At 38.5% G+C, this 20,715-nt stretch overlaps 1 protein-coding gene across 1 annotated transcript in view; it reads right to left on the bottom strand.

Moving 5' to 3' along the window:
• Positions 1–20,715, bottom strand: part of LOC123514593 (prosaposin-like) — a 106,953-nt gene that overhangs the window by 37,718 nt on the left and 48,520 nt on the right. The window contains exons 3-7 of the mRNA XM_045272558.1: positions 13,171–13,318; positions 12,051–12,251; positions 10,842–10,991; positions 4,295–4,436; positions 445–596 (exon numbers count right to left, since the gene is read on the bottom strand). Of these exons, the coding sequence (XP_045128493.1) occupies positions 445–596; positions 4,295–4,436; positions 10,842–10,991; positions 12,051–12,251; positions 13,171–13,318 (793 nt within the window). The remainder of the gene's footprint in view (positions 1–444; positions 597–4,294; positions 4,437–10,841; positions 10,992–12,050; positions 12,252–13,170; positions 13,319–20,715) is intronic.

Consider the following 20,715-nt stretch of genomic DNA (forward strand, 5'->3'; position numbering starts at 1 on the left):
GATGACTTTGGGTTAATATAATATGTGGCTCTATAAGATTGTGATATTTTTAATGTGGCCCTAGCACTGAAAAGTTTATCCATCCCTGCTTTACATGATTTGGCTTAAGTATAGTTTTTTTTGTGCATTACCATTTTTGCAAGAACTGGCCGTAAGTAACAGAAATCTGTATAGGAATTTCTTATATAACCATGTTACAGTTTTTACTTAGCAACAATACATTAGCATTATTACAATATTACTCAATGAAAACATCATTGATGTACAAACCAAACTCATACACCACAAAAAAAAAAAAAAAAAAATCATAACTGGTTCCTCTCAACAACTTGTCCACATTTCTGCAAAACAACACTAAGCCTTAACATTTGGTGACTGAGATCACAAACTACAAGTCATGGTCTCTTCAGTTTCAATCAGCCTTTCTATCACAGCTTCACTCACCTGTTTGAACTCTGTTTCTGTAGTGTTGGCTGTCAGGATATCTCGCCAGTGTTGCACAATTACCTCACAGAAGTCACATGCCTCATCTCCAGTATGAGGAAGAGCTGGTCGCTGATAAAATTCACCTTCATGCATTCGTGTCTCACACATTTCTGGAAGGAATCATCCAACTAGAGGCTCAGCAACAACCTTAACACTAAGGAATTAAACACAGTACTGAAGGCACACAGAGTTCATCACTGAAATCATTGTCAGGACTTCATTGGCCATTTTAATTTTCAAAATATTTGTGCTTCCTCTTCCTCTCATTCAGTGCAGATGCTTCAAGTAAAATTATTATATAACTCAGTGCTTAAGATGATGTACAGAGGCAGGGGAAAAATGACAATTGCTTAAGACAGCTGTCAAAGTACATATACCTACTGATACCTGCTAACACCCCACACCCATCCATCTGCTAGATTTGCATTTACGCTGATGTTAAGCACTCTAACTTCACATTGGCTGGATACAAGGTACAGAGGTACCTCTCAATAACAGACCTTACAGTAACGATTTCGTTCAATAACGGACTAATAAATTTTTGGGGGACCATAATGAGTTTGTTTTTTTCCTTTTTTCCCCAAAAAATCCATAGTTCCCACATGCCTGCACCAATGAATACACATAGGACACAATAAACAAGCCAAAAGAGGCCTGTATTTATCTATTCCTACATGCTAGATACCATTGTAACTTTTGTTGGTTTACGATTTACAACGTGGCCTGCCAGTGTGAAGTGCTAGTCATGTATTTCTGTTTGAATGTTGTCAGCCCAGCAAGGATAATGACACTGCCACACTGAGAGAGAGAGAGAGAGAGAGAGAGAGAGAGAGAGAGAGAGAGAGAGAGAGAGAGAGAGAGAGAGAGAGAGAGAGAGAGAGAGAGGAGAGGAGGAGAGGAGAGAGGAGGAGGGAGATGGGGAGGGAGAGGGAGAGAGGAGATGGGAGGAGAGAGAGGGGAGAGGGAGGGAGGGAGGGAGGGGAGGGGAGGGAGGGAGGGAGGGAGGGAGAGGAGAGAGGAGAGAGAGAGAGAGAGAGAGAGAGAGAGAGAGAGAGAGAGAGAGAGAGAGAGAGAGAGAGAGAGAGAGAGAGAGAGAGTGCCTGGTTGATAAAGTGCAAGTGACAAACAAAAACACTCTCCAATCACTTGATTTTTTCTTCATTTACTGGTCTTTGGAGGTCTACAATTTAATTTTTTCTTCTTTTAACTGAGGATAATTTAGTATGCAGTGGACTAGGTTTTCTTTCTCTTGGTGACATAACACGCAAATTGTCCTAAGTCCTGGAAGAAAGTAACACAACCACTTCTTAAAACCTCTCTTGCACTCTCTCTTTCTCTCACACTCTCCCAAGTATTTCTTCCAAGAAATACTTGTTCACATTGCATATTACTACTGCCTTAGATTGGCTGTGAGGGTAGCCATATGGCGAGCTTGCAGCAGAACTATAGTCAATAGCAGTGGAAAGTAAACACAGTGTCAACACAGCCGCTTCTCCTCTCTCTCTCTCTCTCTCTCGTACTTATTGTTATTGTTGCATATTACTGCTTTAGGTAAGTTATGAGGATGGCCATATGGCAAGCTTGTAGCAGGACAATAATCCATACTGGAACTGCATATGTAAGATGCGTGTAGAGGTATTGGCACTCAGCACTCAGTCACACTTCCCTGCACAAATGCTATGTTTAGGAAGGAGGAAGACCTCTCTCTATAGAGAACATGCCTTGATTTTTACCTCAAGGGTGATGTGGAACAAAATTTAAAAGGATTTAAAAAATAATTTCAGAAATTCACCAATTTATACTGAAACAAAGGGAGAGAAAGAAAGACAGAGCCTGAGGGTAAGGAAGTTAGAAGCTACATCTTTAACTCATCTATTCTTAGTGAGACAAATTTTTACAACTATATACTTTTTAAACAATAACTCTTTTATTTCAGCACTGAGCGCTGACAGGGCGGTTGAAATGTTCAAAATATTTTATTTGCGTTATTAAAAGATAAAAAATTACTGAAAATGGGAAAAAAGTGGCAGGGGGAGGGGCTAAGGGTCTCACACACAAAACACTCTCTATAACAGACACTCCCTCACCCCCGAAGGGTCCATTATCATGAGGCATCACTGTATTTCTAAAGGATGACATTATAACCATCACATCACTTCACATCCTATAAAAAAAAAAAAAGCTATCTCAGAACAGACCAATGTCAGTGTTTCCAAAATTCAAAGATACAGGATGCAAATAATGGAAGGAGGCAATAACACTGTACATAACATAGCTGGTATGCACATTGTGCAGTTGAAAGTAGTCACTGAGTACAGGCCAGAAAAATCAAATAAAGGCCAAGATAGCTGGGTGATGTGTGGTGAATGTTAATTAGTAATTAGGTAATTAGTGTTTTGCACCTGTGAACCACCAAGAGTTGATTCAGAATCATTCTAGCTTTTGATTTAGTTTCATTCTGATTGTGTTGTTTGGCTTCGCTATGTTGGGTAACACCAGTCAAGGGCTGGCATCCTCTCAGTTTACACCTGTCTTTATTAACGCTGAATAAAGCCTTATGTTAAGGAAGCAGTGACTTTTGAAGTTTCACCATATGTGTCTGTGAGGACACTGTCCCACCACATCCACAACAACCTTGGCTATCACAGTTATGCAGTGCTGCACAAATCTGTGGTCTCTACCACCCAACAAAAGAGGTTTATTTTCTGAAACAAACACGAGATCTAGATCAGTGGTGTGGTATGCCAAGGAGTGACAATTTTCTGAGACAGTTATGAGTCAAAGTTGTGTACTGACAGCCCAGTAGTGAACCCACTGAAACCATCTATACTTTAATGAGTTTTAATGGTTCTGTGCATGAACTTGTACCAAAAATTCTCTTATAAATGTTTAGATAACCAAACACCTGGGATCCAGGAACAGATAATTATTATTTCTATGGGTAAAATACTGTATTTGATAACTCGTAAGACACACCTTTTCTCCAAAAAAAAGTCTCAGGAAATCAGCCTACATCCTATGAGGTCAGGGTTCAGCATTGAGGCAGTGGTTGGTGGTAAGTCTATGGCAACAGAGACCCTAAAATCAAACCCCAAACATCTTTGCACATGTAAACAAAGTGACAATTGGCACTACACCACAAAACAACTTTCTTTAAAGGTAACAATATATAGTAGGTCATACTTACAGGTAATTCAGAATGAATGCTGCCATTCAGGAAAAATTTGCCTAAGTGACCATGCACCATGCATTGTATGTATCAAAACAAACATTTGGTTAGTTACACATCAAATCCAGTGACATGGGCAAGCTTCACTGCATTCTTTAGTGTGATGCTGTTATTCCTTGAGGTAAGACACTTTCATAAAATCAAAATTGCATTTATTTTTTTAGCATTCTTACCTTGCATACATAAAAAGGAAAAAAATTGAAGCTAATGAAAAAAAATTATGATTATTACTCCAGTAGTCTCTCAGTCACTGCCAACGCTACACGCCAGGTACATGTTTACATCTTACAACAGGATAGGTATGTAGGCTATTACCAAATATTAAAGTTTCTAAATGCAAAATAATGGGATCTAATGTCAGGTGAAATCCTTAACTTCATATTCAGAGCTTAAATCTCATTTATCTTCTTATTTCATTTCAATGTTTGCCAAAACTGGGTGCATCATATGAGGCATCAAATACAGTAGTTTTGGTTTGTGAGAATTAGTCCATGAACAGCCTTCAGGATTTAATTAAATTTATGAAAGAAGGTTTTGCTGTATATAAGAGTAGTATGTGTTTATATATTTCAGACTCACCAACAAGATTACAGAAGTCTTCAGCAGTTAATTTTTGAGTGAGGAACACATAAATATCATTGAAGTTCGCCTCAACCAAAGCCATGCAGCCATCAGAGAGTGATCCAAGTCGGCCACAGATGGCAAGCAGGCGGTCCATCAGCTACAAAGGAGAAAAGATAAGGGATGTCATGAGAGTAGTCTATATGTTTAGTCTTATACACTTAATAATAAATTCTCTTTAAAAACCAAGCTACGGAAAAGTTTAGAGGGAAAAGACAGGACAGATTACAACTGCTACACTGCAATATGCAACAATTCATAATACTAAAAAATAACGTTCAAAATCTTCACAAAGACTTTACAAGCATTTATAAAAGAGAATGAGATGAAAGATAAAAATACCTATGGTATATCTTTTGTAATGAGAGTTAGGGGTGGTTCCTTTGGGATTCAGAATTTTGCTACCCTGTCAAATCTACCAACACAACACTCAAGATGATCTGAGAGTACCCTTACCTTCAGATAAAGATCCTCTATTCTCTTTTTCCTTTTATGGTCTATTTTTGCAAACAAGTTCTTTCTCACTACTGTGAAGCACACAAAGGCGCATAAAAGGTATGGGAGAGAAAGTTTCTTTTGTTGATGGTGATCACAAAGTAACCTCTGTCACCTGCCTCAACCTGATCTGCAGTGTCCAATCACTGTATGACCATGAGTTAGTTAGTTAGTTTATTGACAAAATATTATTTGAACAGTTACATTACACATAACTGTATAAGGCACATGCATAATAATACAGGTAATACTTAAATACACCAAATATTTTCTCCAATAAATATGCATTAAAACGGGCCTATCAACAATTACATGATTATATCTCCCTAGTACTTCATGTACATATTTGTACAGTTCAGCCAAGAACACCTTTTCACTCAGGAGTGCATCTATACCAGTAGTTCCCAACCTTTTTCAGCTTGTTACCCAATTTAGCATGCCACATTAAGCATGTTACCCCTTTCACAAAATGTTGTCAACATTTATATATATGGCTAAACTAGAACACTAGAGATAATTTCTTTTATTTATTGTATTAGTACATTTTGCATCTCTAATGACTTACCAAAGATGTCAAGAGCATCAGTGAGATGGTTGGAGTTGCATATTTGAAACTAGTTGAGGAATTCTTGGCTTCGTGGTTCTGTCACCCCTCCATTACCCCCGAAAAATTGCTAAATTACCCCCAGGGGGTAATTTACCCCCAGGTTGGGAACCAATGATCTATACTAATAAAGTTTAACATAGTGTATCTATGTTGGCAATCTTCTGATATGGAGCATGAAATTAGTACATGGTTCTCCATTTGTAAGGCCACATTTATCACAGGAGCAAGTCCTGAGAGGAGCTGGTGTACAGTTCCATCTACTTGTCTCTACTCTTAAGTTATGAGACATAAGTCTGATTCGTGTGAGAGACTTGATGGTAATCTGGGATATATTTAGTTATGAGATAAATATCATGAATATTCAAGGAATGGTTCAGCTCTGTAACATAAGTATATATACTTGGTTGCTGTTGGTGCTATATTCTGTACATAGTCCCTAATCTTACCCACAGGATCTGAAGGCTGGTCATCACATAAAACTCTTGCTAAATTTCTATATCCAGGCATATTATGGTTCTTACATAGGTCAAAAACAAAGGTAAATGGTTCTTCATGATCGGTTCTTTCACTCTTTGACATTAGGAATGTTCTTTCCTTCTTCTCTAAAATGTAATCAAAAGGTGGTATACCTGCTTCTACCATACATAGATTTACACTGGTATTCTTCCTTATCCCTAGCAGGCACTTAATTAATTTATCATATTGCTTCTCTATACCTTTTACATTATTTGTAAGCCATGATTCTGAGCTATATGAAAGTGATGACATGACAGCTGCATCTAATACTTTTTTCTTACAAATGTATGGCATTTGTGAATTGGCTGCACAAAATATGGAAAACTTGTTAACAATAGCTTCACTCTGTACTTCATGCTTAGCCATCACATCCTTCATCTTTCCCGAGTCTGTAAACCACGCTCCTAAATAAAGGTATTGTTCAGTGTATTCTACCCTAGTGTTACCTATCACTAAGTCTTCTTTATCCTGTTTACCTCCGTTAACCCTTTCACTATGGTGATGCCTATGTGGGCGTCATGAAGCCCCAGTCGCAAATACGGTGACGCCTACGTAGACGTCATATTTCTTTTCTTCTTCAGTTCAGTTGTCCCGTATAGTGTGTTGGATACCAACTACACACGCCGTATGCTGTCCTTGAAATCCTAGTGCTCCTCCCACCATCCTTGTCTCCACCAATCACAAAAGATAAGCTACATGTGTCCCGCCTTGTGTCTAAAATTACCCAATGGCATAGACTGTTCCCATCTCTCTCTCTCTCTCTCTCTCTCTCTCTCTCTCTCTCTCTCTCTCTCTCTCTCTCTCTCTCGAAAGATAAGCTACATGTGTCCTGCTTGTGTCTAAAATATTAGCAAATGTCTCTCTCTCTCTCTCTCTCTCTCTCTCTCTCTCTCTCTCTCTCTCTCTCCTTAATCTCCTCTCCCTTCCTCCTCCCCTCTTCCTCTCGAAAGATAAGCTACATGCGTCCCGCTTGTGTCTAATATTAGCAAATGTCACTCTCTCTCTCTCTCTCTCTTTTCTCCGAAGAGAGACTCTTCGAAGGCGACATAGTGACTAAAAAATAGCAGCATAATACACAAAGACGACAAGTATGACAAGCTTACACAAGTTTCCCGCGCTCGGGCACGCGGCACTACCACCCGTATATCATACAGGCGGGCTTTTTTAACATCCGGCGCAAAGAGGTTAATGACAAAAACTTAAGTCTTCTTCTCATTAATGCCCATACCATATTCATCACAGTATTGCCATAAAACACGAAGTTTCCTTAAAACATGTATCTCTACTGGTGGCCAAGATAACAGCATCATCCATTAATAGCAAGACATGCAGTCCTCCTAAAAAACCATCTGCAGCAACTGCCATCTTCAGCATGTTCACAAAGCGGTCTATATATATAACAAACAGTAAACAGCTAGTTGGAGCTCCTTGACGGACTCCAACTGTAGTGGTAACGGTAGCAGTTTTCAAAAGTTTTGTACACCTATACATTTCTTGAATAGCTAATAACATTCGTCTTCCACATCCAAGACTCTTTAATACCTGTATCATCTTATTTATTGGGACCCTATCGTAAGCGTTGCTAAAATCTATGAATAATACATATAATTTAACATTTCTAAATACAGTAAGGTTCCGGGTTATGTCGGTCTCGAGTTACGTCAAACTCGCAGTTACGTCAGTCCACTATAAGGCAATTTAAGATTAAAAAAAATTGAAAATTTATAAATTGTAAAGCGCGGGATTTATTGTTATTGTTGGCCGCCAGGCGTCACAAATGGTTACCCGCCACACCACCCGCCTCACGCTTGAATACAATAACACCCTGCCTCAGTTCCACCCCACCATCGTCCCTGGCAAGAGTGTTATCCTACTTCTGCGTTTACTGACTCAAGTTCTAAAGTATCTTGCTCAATGGCACCAAAGAGAAAACTCCTTAGTGACAGCAGTGATGCTAAGAAAAGGAAAACCATTACGATACAAGAAAAAGTGGACATAATTAAAAGACATGAGAAGGGAGGCAGCAGCTGTGTGTGAGAGAGGGAAGAAGAAAATGAGAAGCCCGTTACCATGACAACGGGAGAGGTTGACAACCTTGAGGGCTCGCACACCCACCATCACAACAATAACAACTCCGGAGCCTTCGCCTGGGCCACATGACACTCGCAGCTCATTTGCACCGTCTGCGCCTGTCTGCTGATCCCTATTGCCCTTTCCTATTGCATTTCCTGCCCCGCTTCTACTCCCACCGCACTGCACTACGCTCCCAGCTGTCCGCCCTGGGCGTCACAACATTCGACCTGCCCACCCTCCTGGCGGCCTCAGGCATCCACCCCTCTCGGCAACCTGCAGTCCTTCGCGTTCACGGCCCTAATCAACAACAAAAACAAGCTTGTGTTTCATATTCCTACATAGTTGTAAATAATATAACAATATAACCTTTTACTTACCTGAATGACCATAAACAATGATTGGTTGAAAACTCGATAATATGCTTTGAAATGTACGGAAACTCGAGTTACATACAAAATCAACTTGCGTCATGTTTCAGGAACGTAACTCTGACATAAACCGAGACCTTACTGTACTGCAAAGTCACATAGCAATTGTAACGACAATATTTGCTCTATGCAGCTCCTTTTCTTCTGCTCTCCAGCCTGGCACTTATTGATGTTGCACCATAAAAGTAGTCTGTTATATATTAGTGTGTCGTAAATTTTGCGTGTCCATTGTAGAAATCCCTCAATAGTTGTCACATAACATTCGGTTTCCAGTTTTGAAAATGAGTACTAGTTTTGAGTATCACCACATGACTGGATACTTCATATTCATGAAAATAACATAAAAAGAAGCAGAAAGAATGATAACCATAGCTCTAGGAGCATCTGTACAATCCCCAGACATATACCATTGTAACTTTTGTTTTTGCTTATGCCATTAACAGACTCCATAAACTCCTGTGTAGAAAATGGATCATCAAGCACCGGGATGTAGGGCACACTATTTTCTAGTACCACCTCTCCGATATTTGTGTCCATTGAGTTCAATGTTGTTGTCAATAATCATGGTATACAGTAGCCGCCAAAAATTTGGACACTACAGCCTTCCCAAAAAAGCAACAAGGTAAAATAATATTATAAAATTTATTATTGAACATTTATTTCTTCTTTAGTACTTGGTGATATTTCCCTTCCATTTGATGACTTCCTTCAGTCTGCTAGGGACACTATCAGCGAGATTGTGAAACTATTCAACTGAGAACTCTGCTCATATTGCGAGCAGTGCTGCTTCCAACTTTGTGAGTGACGAGGTGTCATACCTCTCCAGACCTTTTTTTGTCAAACTCAAGAGGTTCTCAATATTGTTGAGGTCTGGAGAGTTGCCAGACCAGTCTTCAAAGTACTATACTTCACAATTTTTCAAGCACTTTGTTACACTTTTAGCAGCGTGGCAGGGGCTGTCCTGCATAAAAAAAATCTGCCTCGCACTTCTCAAACAAGTCAGGAAAATAGTCACACAACAACTCTAGGTAATTTTTCCCGATTAATTTTCTTGTTTTTAGGCAGCACTACAAGGTGCCCCACACTGTAATATGTAAAACACCCCCATACCATTAGCGAGTCAGGGTGCTTCACAGTAGAGGTGATGTACCGTGCCTGAAGAGGATCACTACCAGGCCGGCGGTACACGTAACCAGGTCAGCTGATGGGCACAGTGAAGGTACTTTCATCACTCCAAAGTACCTTCCTCCACTGTTCAATGCTCCATTCACCATATCTCTTTGCGAAATTCACTCACTTAAGTTTCTGTACTTCCTTCTCCCCTTAAAATGCTGCACACCGATGTCTTCATTTAAGTAGCGTTGCACTGTTCAAAGAGACACACTGCCTAATAATCTAAGATTTTCCTGCTGAATCTGTTTAGCAAATTTACGAGGAGACTTGTCTACGTGACGCTTAATAACATTTAAAGTGTGCGGTGTAAGTTTCCTGGGTCTGCCACTGTGTTGATGAGGGGTAGATAGTGATGCCCCGCTACCATCCCTGAAACTCTGCAACCAATCCTGTACTGATCGCACTGGAACTCCTGTATTTTCAGAGATTTCTTTCACAGAATGACCTGCCTTAAACAGGACCACTATAGCAGCAATCTTGTCACATTCGATTTCACATCCATTACCCAAAGCACAGATGCCAAACCACAGCGAATTTATGTAAAATTGAATGCAAAGCACGGTGCTCAAGAAACGTAATCCTCCCCACATCAAATCTCAAACAGCACTGAGCATGTAAACACTGCATGCCTAGGTGGAACCAACCTTCGTCTCGCAGTCAGGCATACGAAAAAATATCTGGCTCGCTCATGATATTGTTGGCGAGGGACTTCCAATTTGTGCCATAAGTAGTGGTGTCAGCATTATCACATCCAAACTTATGACGGCTAATGTATATACCAAAACCAATACTACTATCCTTAAAGAACCAAAACATCAATAATATTTTCATTCCTAATTAAAGAAATGGATGTTTTCTGAACCAAGTCAAAACATTTATTACAAAATAATGTACTATGGTTGTGAATATATTTTTCCCCCTGTGATACACACCATAGCAAAACCTAGGCTCCACAGTGGAGGAAAGGTAACCAAACCTTGCACAAATTAGGAAATGAAAAGGTTTTATTCAATTGTCAATCACAAAATCTGGAAAGCAGAGAGAGAGAGAGAGAGAGAGAGAGAGAGAGAGAGAGAGAGAGAGAGAGAGAGAGAGAGAGAGAGAATATTTCTTTCAGGATCTTAATCTTTTATCAAGTTCAAATGGGTATGAGATAAGAAAAAGTCCCATGTGATTGAGTGGCATCTAACATATCAAGCATTCAACAACTCACCTCAGCTCGTGAGTGAGTCTTTACAAGACGAATTGTTCTTCTCACAAAATCTTTGCATGATTCGCAGTCACCAGGCTGTGGTGTCTGTGGCCGCTGCACAGGTTGAGTCTGGATTGGGATGATTGCATTTTCATGACCAGGATGAGTCTTCTGCAAATGATAAATCATAACTTCATTTACTGATCAAACAAAGATACCTCACAAAAAAACCAGCACATTCTGAAAGTCAAGAGAAAGGTAGATGGAAAAGAACTACAGTAAACCCCCGCACTTGGCGAATCTCAGCTTGGCAAAATTCACTTTTGGCAGTAGGGTGGCCACGGACCACTGAGTGCACGCTTGGTGATTTGAATTCAAACTTGGTGGTCCCCTGGCGGCCGAACGGCAAACCACACGGCTACCCAGTGACGTCAGCCCTCTCTCTAAATCTATCAGAACGCAGTGTGAGAGTCCCCTTCAGCCATTTTGTTTGTGCTACCCTCTGTTTTGCTAGGGTGGGAACAAATTCTGGCGAATTACTGCCAACAACAGGTGGTACTGGTGGGGTTAAGGACAATGGTGGTGGCAGCAAGGATGAAAGTGGGTGAGGTAAATGGGTGGAAAAACAGGAGTTACAGCCTTTATGTCGTATTAGCTTTTGTTTATTGTTTATTGGTCTGTTTTGTATATGTGTTCTAATATGTGAAGGCAAAAAACTTTATTTCAGCTTGAAAAATGGTATTTTAAGGGTCAAAAGAGGGACTCTGGCAATAATCAGAGACTGATTGAGGCATTTTTTAGGCAATCTATATGGTATGAAAAACTTGTGCTTGGAAAAGTTCGCATTTGGCGGTAGTTTCGCCACACTAATTAACTCACCAAGTGCGGGGGCTTCCTGTACAGTGATAAAGGAAAAAAATACATGCTACACTAAAATAGTAAAAATAGAATAAAAAAGTTAATGAATATTGTATAGTATCATATATATCACATTTATATAGATAGCTAACACAAGGCATGTGGTTATGTTTGCTCTGAATTACTAGAAATAATAAATAAAGATAACTGAAGGATCATAAATAAAAAAAATCTATGATTATGCCACATCATCAACAGTACGTACTGTATATGTTCCTCCCCCTTTCCGCCACATTAAAATCTTTATATTCATTTTAAGTAAACATATCCTGCAATCTTTCCAATAGCAGCAATCTTCTTTGGGTTCCATACCTTGTACTCGCGCAGCAGCCTATCTACTGCTACTGAGTTGCAAAGTCCAGCAGTGGCGCACACCACCTGAGGATTCATTTGTGAGGCCAGGGTGTCAATCAGCTCTGGGATGAAATCATTTGCAAGGTCAACACACTCATCAGCCACCAGCTTGATGGGGATGAGGCGGCAAGATCCATCAAACACTTCACGGATCTCTTCCTGTAATCAGATGATAACAAAAGAAGACTAATGCACTTGCTCCTATATTTCTTCCACTATATGCCAAAGAAACAATTAGAGAATCAGAGAAATTTTACCTGTATAATGGAGAAAAGAGGTGTACAAATAATAGTTAAGATTCATTTTTAATACATACTACTAACATTTGTGTCATTTTCAATATTTTCCATTCTATACCATAAAAAGAGCCAAATAAAAGAATTTTTGGAGAGTTAAGACACCAAAAAATCTAATCCAGACATTTCCAGAATCATAGCAACATGAACAAAGCAAAGGATGTAGGCAAGGGTAGACAGACATCTGAAGATAAAACTCCTGAAGGTTACAAGACTGCTTTATGCTTGTAGGTCTTCCCTGCCAAGATCACAAGCCTGCTTATGCATATCCACCCACTATGGAATATGACAGAAAAACACAGGACAAAAAATGTTTACCTTCTCTAGTATAATCTACCACCCTAAATTTAACTGAGATTACTAACTACAGTAAGCCTTCAATATAGCGGATGATATCAGGACAGGGGTCCGTCATTACATCCAAAGATCCATTATATCCGATGGAAATACTGGGCAGATCCATTATATCCCAGTTTGTCTGCTATTTATACCTGCCACCGCCATGCTCCAACGGCACACTATGTGGAGTTTCTGCGACATGTTATGGGACGATGCCCTCACTATAATGGATGAATATACACTATAGCAAGGGTTTGTCCAGTCAGATTTTTTGTCCGTTATATCCAATATCCAGTACATTGAGATCTGATATATCGAGGCTTTACTGTATGTATTACAATAAAATCACAGTAAAGTATTACGCAGCTTATTAGGTACAGGACAAAGGCACATATACATGGTTAAAATCTGTGCAATAGCCTAAATCTACACATCAACAATACCTGTGTTTGATTGCTGAGTAGTGTGTCCCTTGCCTCCTGGACCATGTTCTTACAGATGGTGCAAATGTCGTCATTGTCTTCCGGCAGGCGCTGCTTCTCCCACACAGTCTGGATGCAGTGTTGCACAGCATTGCACTCCTTGGCACCCCTGATATCAAAGAGCAATAACTGTTATTAAGGCATGGCAAGGAGTTAAAAAAATAACTCAAAATAAAATAACTCAAAAAGTGAAGGAAAATAATACTCACATAAATATGCGCACACGCACACACACACAAACAGAGTAATGACTATAACAGACGGCAGTACAAGGATGCCAGAAATGAATACATGTACAAGAGTAAGGAGAGAGGAAGAAAGAAACTTTGGGAAAGATGTGGTGAATAAAAGCAAAGACAAACCCAAACTTTTCTACAAGTTTAAAAATGCCAAAACAAAGAACAAGGAAACAATTGAAAATAACTACCGAAGGGAGGACATACTAAACAAAGAAGGAAATGTGTGAAATAATGAATGAGAGCTTCAAAACGGTGTTCACTGAACAAGAAGATTTCACAGAACCTAATAAGACTTTGCATTGCCAAGGATTACAGGAGATCGCAGTGCACAAAGAGGATATAGAAAGATCATTGAATAAGTTGGATGTCAGAAAAGCAATGAGGCCAGATGGTGTATCAGGCTGGGTGTTAAAAGAATGTAAAGAGCAACTACAGGATCCAATTTAAGAAATAAATTAGGATCCAATTACAAGTTCAATAAATGAAGGGAAAGTTCCACTAGAATGGAAGAGAGCCAACGTAATTCCGATTTTTAAAGGAGGAAAGGCAACTGAGCCACTAAACTACAGACCAGTGTCACTTACAATTGTCTTGGGGAAGTTGTTTGAAATAATTATTAAAGAAAAATGGGTTAAATTTCTAGAAGAGAAGCAAGTCATATCAAACAGATAATATGGGTTCAGGACAGGGAGGTCATGTGTATCAAACTTACTAAGCTTCTACTTGAGTTAATGCAGGGCTGGAAAACAGAGATGGATGAGAGGACACAGCATACCTGGATATTAAAAAGGCTTTTGATAAAGTCTCTCATGGAAGACTACTTTGGAAACTAGAGAACATAAGAGGACTATAAAGAACTTTGCTAGAATGGACAAGGGATTATTTGAAGAATAGAGAAATGAGAACTGTGATCAGAGATACATACTGATCTTGGGGTAAAGTAACTAGCGGAGTCCCACAAGGGTCAGTGTTAGCCCCATCATGTTTCAGATTTATGTAAACAACATTCACATTGGGGTAAACAGTTATATATATTTATTTGCTGATGATGCAAAGCTGCTAAGAGTTATCAAAACCAAAGAGAACTGTCTGCTGTTGCAGGAAGATATAAACAAGATCTATAAATAGAGCAGCAAGTGGAAATTGGAGTTTAATTCCAAGAAATGTCACATAACGAAAAAAGGAAAGAGTAAAAGACCGGTATGGACCTATCTGATGGGAGAGGAACAAATAAAGAAGACTAAAGAGGAAAAAGATCTGGGAGTGATCATACAGGAAAATCTGAGCCCTGAAAAACACATAAGCAAGATATTTGGATTATCATATAAAATGTCAACTAATATAAGAGTAGCATTTAAATTCATGGACAAAGATATCATGAAAAAAAAATCATCACAAGCATGATACGTCCAAGGCTGGAATATGCAGCAATGGTGTGGTCTCCGAGATCTAAAAAGGATATAAAAAAATTGGAAAGGATACAGAAGATTGCTACACAGATTATGCCGGAATTAAAGAACTTAACATATGATGAACGACTGAAGGAAATGAGACTGCCAACCTTACAAGATAGAAGAAAACATGGGGACCTAATAACAATGTACAAAATACTCAATAGCATTGAAAAGATAGACAAAGAAGACCTGGTGTTGTCGACAGAAGAAGATGGAAGGACAAGAGGACATGAAAAGAAGATCAGGATGAGGCAGTATGTAAAGGATATTGGAAAATACCATTTTCCACACAGAACAGTGGAAAAGTGGAATGCACTGGATAATCAAGTTATTACAGCACATGATGTGCATAACTTTAAGAAAATATTAGATAAATGGAGAAATGAAGACAGGACACTATGAGTCCTGCTCAAACCCTGTACAATACAACTAGGTAAACACACACACACACACACACACACACACACACACACACACACACACACACACACACACACACACACACATTCGAGAGACACGGTTGAGAGCGGACGCACTGGCGCAGTTCCGACGATCAGCTGATCTTCACTACACCTGTTGTATAGTATTTACAGTGGCCTGGGCAGGTAGTGTGGACTCATTTTTTTTTTTTTTTTTTTCTCCATGAAATCAATTAAGAATAATGAGTGAAAAAGATATTCCATCCAAATGCAGACATGAGAATAGAGAAGGGGCTGATGATGACTATGTCGGTGAGGGAGAGCGATTCAAGGGTTCGATACGACGACAACTTCACTACTTAAGAGAGTGTTCAATATTGAATGTAAACTAGATAAACTGATAAAGGAGAAGATGGAAATGAAAGAGAATAAAGAACAGGAAATGGAGTTTATAAGACTGAGAGAAAGGATAAGAAAAGTGGAAGAAAATGAAGCTAGGCTAAGAGCGGAAAACGAAGAACTAAAAAAGGAAGTAGCTAACTACAAGAAGCAGATGGAAGAAGGACTCGGTAAAGCCGAGAAAGAAAAGGAGAAGCTGAAAGATCTAGTAAACAAGGAAGAGGAAAGAGTACAGAACGTGATTAAAAAGAAGTACAAGCATGGAGAGTCCAAGATAAGAAAGATAAGGCCGATTTTCAGGAGGTGATTCAAGAACAACTTAAAGAAAAAGAAGAAAATATGACAAACAAAATGATAGGAGTCCTCAAGACAAAAGAAAATCTAGTTAGAGAAATTGCAGAAAAAAGAAGAGTGTAGTCGTATTTGGAATAAAAGAAAAAATATAAAATATAGACCAAAAAGAAAAAGAAGAAATGAAATCAGTCAAAGACCTACTGAAGAATCTTAATGACGAAGATAGGCAGAACTTGGAAGAGGAAGTAGAAGAAATAAACAGAATGGGACCATATCAAGAAGGAAAAACGAGACCAATTAAAATATTACTAAAATCACAAGCAGCAACAGAAGAAATATTATATAGAACAACAAAACTTAGAGAAACAGAAGGCTGCAAGGATATCTATATAAAGAAAAATAGAAATGAGGAAGAAAGGAAGAGATACAATGAACTGGCAGCAGCAGTAAGGAAAAGAATAATGAAAGGTCAGAAGAGGAGAAGAAGGCATTTTTTTGGAGAATTCTAGGAGACAGGATAAGGAAATGGTATATAAACGAGAAGGAAGAGAAAAAGTGGAACAAGTTTAACTAAAATGATAAAGGCAAAAGACTAAAAATGATGTATACGAACATAGACGGGTTTTATCAAGTAAATTAGAATTAAGAGATTACATAAGGAAAGAAAATCCAGATATTGTATGCCTGGCTGAAACAAAACTAAATGAGGCAATCAAAATAGTCTTGGATAATAGGTATAATGTATGGAGAAGAGACAGAGTGGGTAAAGGAGGAGGAGGAGTCATGATAATGTTAAGGAAGGAGATAGTGATCAATCAAGTGGAATGTGGGAAGGAAAAGCAGAAGTATTGTATATTAAGATGCATATTAATAAAAAGAGTTAACAATCATTGTAACATATGTGCCACCAAAACAAATTCATGGACCAATCAAGAATATAAAGACATGATAGATGACACAATAAGGAGTCTAATGAGAATCGTTAAAGAAAGGAGAAAAGTGATATTAGTAGGAGATTTCAACTGTAAAGAAGTGGACTGGGAAAATTATGAAAGTGGTATGGGGAAGAAGCCTGGGAGAAAGATTCTTGAACCTAATGATAGACAATATGATGGACCAGAGAGTAAAGGAATGCACAAGATTCAGAGGAAACGAGCCGGCGAGATTGGACCTAGTTTTTACAAGGGTATACAAATGAATGACGATATAAGATATAAGTGCCCATTGGGAAAGAGTGACCATGCAATATTAGAAATAGATATAGAAGAAGGAAAGGAAGATAGAGACGATTCATACAAAGGAGACCGATTAAATTACAGAAAGGCTGATATTGAGAATCTCAAGAACTATTTTAAAACGTAGACTGGGAGGAGATGGAAAACTCAGAGACAATGCAAGACAAATATAACTTATTTTTGGAAATATACAAAACAGGAGTCAGGAATATGTCCCAAAATATAGACCAAAAGAAGAAGGAAAGAAAGATTGGTTTAATGCAAGGTGTGCTAGGGCAAAGGAGAAAAGAGATGGAGCATGGAAAAGGTGGAGGAGAAATAGAATCCAACAAACAAGGAAAACTTCAAGGCAGAGAAATGAATATGTTAAGGTGAGGAAGGAAGAGGAAAAGAACTTGAAAAGATATTGTCGAAAAATGTAAGGAGCAACCAAAATTGTTCTATAGATTCATAAATGGAAAAATTAGGCAAAAGAAACAATAGAAAGGTTAAAAGGAGAGAACGGATGGTGGAAGACCCAAAAGTATGGCAGAACTATTAAATAAAAATTCCAGGAGGTCTTTACTAAAGAATCCAAATTTGAGAGGCCACAGGGTAATAGAGAGACAATCTATATGAAAGAGATTAAAGTAACCAAGCTTGAAATAAAAGAGTTAATGAAGGAACTGGATGAAGAGAAGGCAATGGGACCGGATGAAGTCTCAGGCAGAATACTGAAAGAATGTAGGGAAGAACTAGCAAGTCCTATATACAACATCATAAAATGCTCAATAGAAAATGGAACAGTGCCAGTAGAATGGAAAAGAGCTGAGGTGGTTCCCATATATAAGAGTGGAAGGAAAGAAGAACCTTTAAATTACAGACCGGTATCACTAACTAGTGTAATATGCAAGATGTGTGAAAGAATAATAAAGAAACAATGGATCGAGTTCCTTGAAGACAACAAATTAATATCAAATAGCCAATTTGGTTTTAGAAAAGGACGGTCTTGTGTAACTAATTTATTGAGTTTCTATTCTAGAATAGTTGATAGAGTACAAGAGAGAGAGGATGGGTTGACTGCATCTATTTGGATTTAAAAAGGCGTTTGACAAAGTGCCACATGCAAGATTACTGTGGAAGTTAGAGGAGAAGGGTGGCTTAAAAGGAAGCACATTGAGATGGATAGAAAATTATTTGAGGGGGAGAGAAATAAGGACGGTAGTTAAAGATATGAAGTCCAAGTGGAGAGCAGTAGAAAGCGGAGTGCCACAGGGGTCAGTATTGGCACCAATACTTTTCCTCATTTATATTAACGACATGCCAGAAGGAGTGAACAGCTACATAAATTTGTTTGCGGATGATACGAAACTGTGCAGAGTTATAAAGCAAAAGGAGGATTGTGAAATACTGCAAGAAGACCTAAATAAGATCTGGGAATGGAGTAAGAAGTGGGAAATGGAATTCAATGTGAACAAAAGCCATGTCATGGAAATGGGAAAGAGTGAAAGACGACCTGTGGGAATCTATAAGATGGGAGATGGAGTAGAACTGGAGAAAGTCAAAAAGGAAAAGGACTTAGGAGTGACGATGGAAGAAAACAATCAACCAGTAAGCCATATTGATAGAATTTTAGAGAAACATATAATTTGCTGAGGAATATTGGAGTAGCATTTCACTACATGGACAAAGAAATGATGAAGAAATTGATAAATACTATAATAAGACCCAGATTGGAATATGCAGGAGTAGTGTGGACCCCTCATAAAAAGAAACACATAAGAAAATTGGAGAGGCTACAAAAAATGGCTACAAGAATGGTCCCAGAACTTGAAGGGATGACATATGAGGAGAGACTAAAGGCTATGGATCTACCAACCTTGGAACAAAGAAGGAGAGAGGAGACCTGATACAAGTCTATAAATTGATCAACGGAATGGACCAAGTGGATAATGAGAAACTGATCCTGAGAGAAGAATATGACATCCAAGCACAAGATCGCATAGTAAAAAGCTGAGAAAGGAAGATGTCTGAGAGATATTAAAAATATAGTTTCCAGAGATGTATTGAGACGTGGAACAGTTTAGATGAAGAAGTAGTGTCTGCAACGAGTGTGCACACTTTTAAAGTAAGATTGGATAAGTGTAGATATGGAGACGGGGCCACACGAGCATAAAGCCCAGGCCCTGTAAAACTACAACTAGGTAAATACAACTAGGTAAATACACACACACACACACACACACACACACACACACACACACACACACACACACACACACACACACACACACACACACACAGAGAGACACGGTTGAGGCGGACGACTGGCGCAGTTCCGACGATCAGCTGATCTTCACTACACCTGTTGTATAGTATTTACAGTGGCCTGGGCAGGTAGTGTGGACTCATTTTTTTTTTTTTTTTCTTCATGAAATCAATTATTAAAGAATAATGAGTGAAAAAGATATTCCATCCAAATGCAGACATGAGAATAGAGAAGGGCTGATGATGACTATGACGGTGAGGGAGAAGATATTCAAGGGTTCGACGACGACAACTTCACTACTTAAGAGAGTGTTCAATATTGAATGTAAACTAGATAAACTGATAAAGGAGAAGATGGAAATGAAAGAGAATAAAGAACAGGAAATGGAGTTTATAAGACTGAGAGAAAGGATAAGAAAAGTGGAAGAAAATGAAGCTAGGCTAAGAGCGGAAAACGAAGAACTAAAAAAGGAAGTAGCTAACTACAAGAAGCAGATGGAAGAAGCCGAGAAAGAAAAGGAGAAGCTGAAAGATCTAGTAAACAAGGAAGAGGAAAGAGTACAGAACGTGATTAAAAAAGAAGTACAAGCATGGAGAGTCCAAGATAAGAAAGATAAGGCTGATTTTCAGGAGGTGATTCAAGAACAACTTAAAGAAAAAGAAGAAAATATGACAAACAAAATGATAGGAGTCCTCAAGACAAAAGAAAATCTAGTTAGAGAAATTGCAGAAAAAAGAAGAGTGTAGTCGTATTTGGAATAAAAGAAAAAAATATAAAATATAGACCAAAAGAGAAAAAGAAGAAATGAAATCAGTCAAAGACCTACTGAAGAATCTTAATGACGAAGATAGGCAGAACTTGGAAGAGGAAGTAGAAGAAATAAACAGAATGGGACCATATCAAGAAGGAAAACGAGACCAATTAAAATATTACTAAAATCACAAGCAGCAACAGAAGAAATATTATATAGAACAACAAAACTTAGAGAAACAGAAGGCTGCAAGGATATCTATATAAAGAAAAATAGAAATGAGGAAGAAAGGAAGAGATACAATGAACTGGCAGCAGCAGTAAGGGAAAAGAATAATGAAAGGTCAGAAGAGGAGAAGAAGGCATTTTTTTGGAGAATTCTAGGAGACAGGATAAGGAAATGGTATATAAACGAGAAGGAAGAGAAAAAAGTGGAACAAGTTTAACTAAAAATGATAAAGGCAAAAG

Source organism: Portunus trituberculatus, chromosome 38 (genome assembly GCF_017591435.1).
Source record: "Portunus trituberculatus isolate SZX2019 chromosome 38, ASM1759143v1, whole genome shotgun sequence".
NCBI lineage: Eukaryota > Metazoa > Arthropoda > Malacostraca > Decapoda > Portunidae > Portunus > Portunus trituberculatus.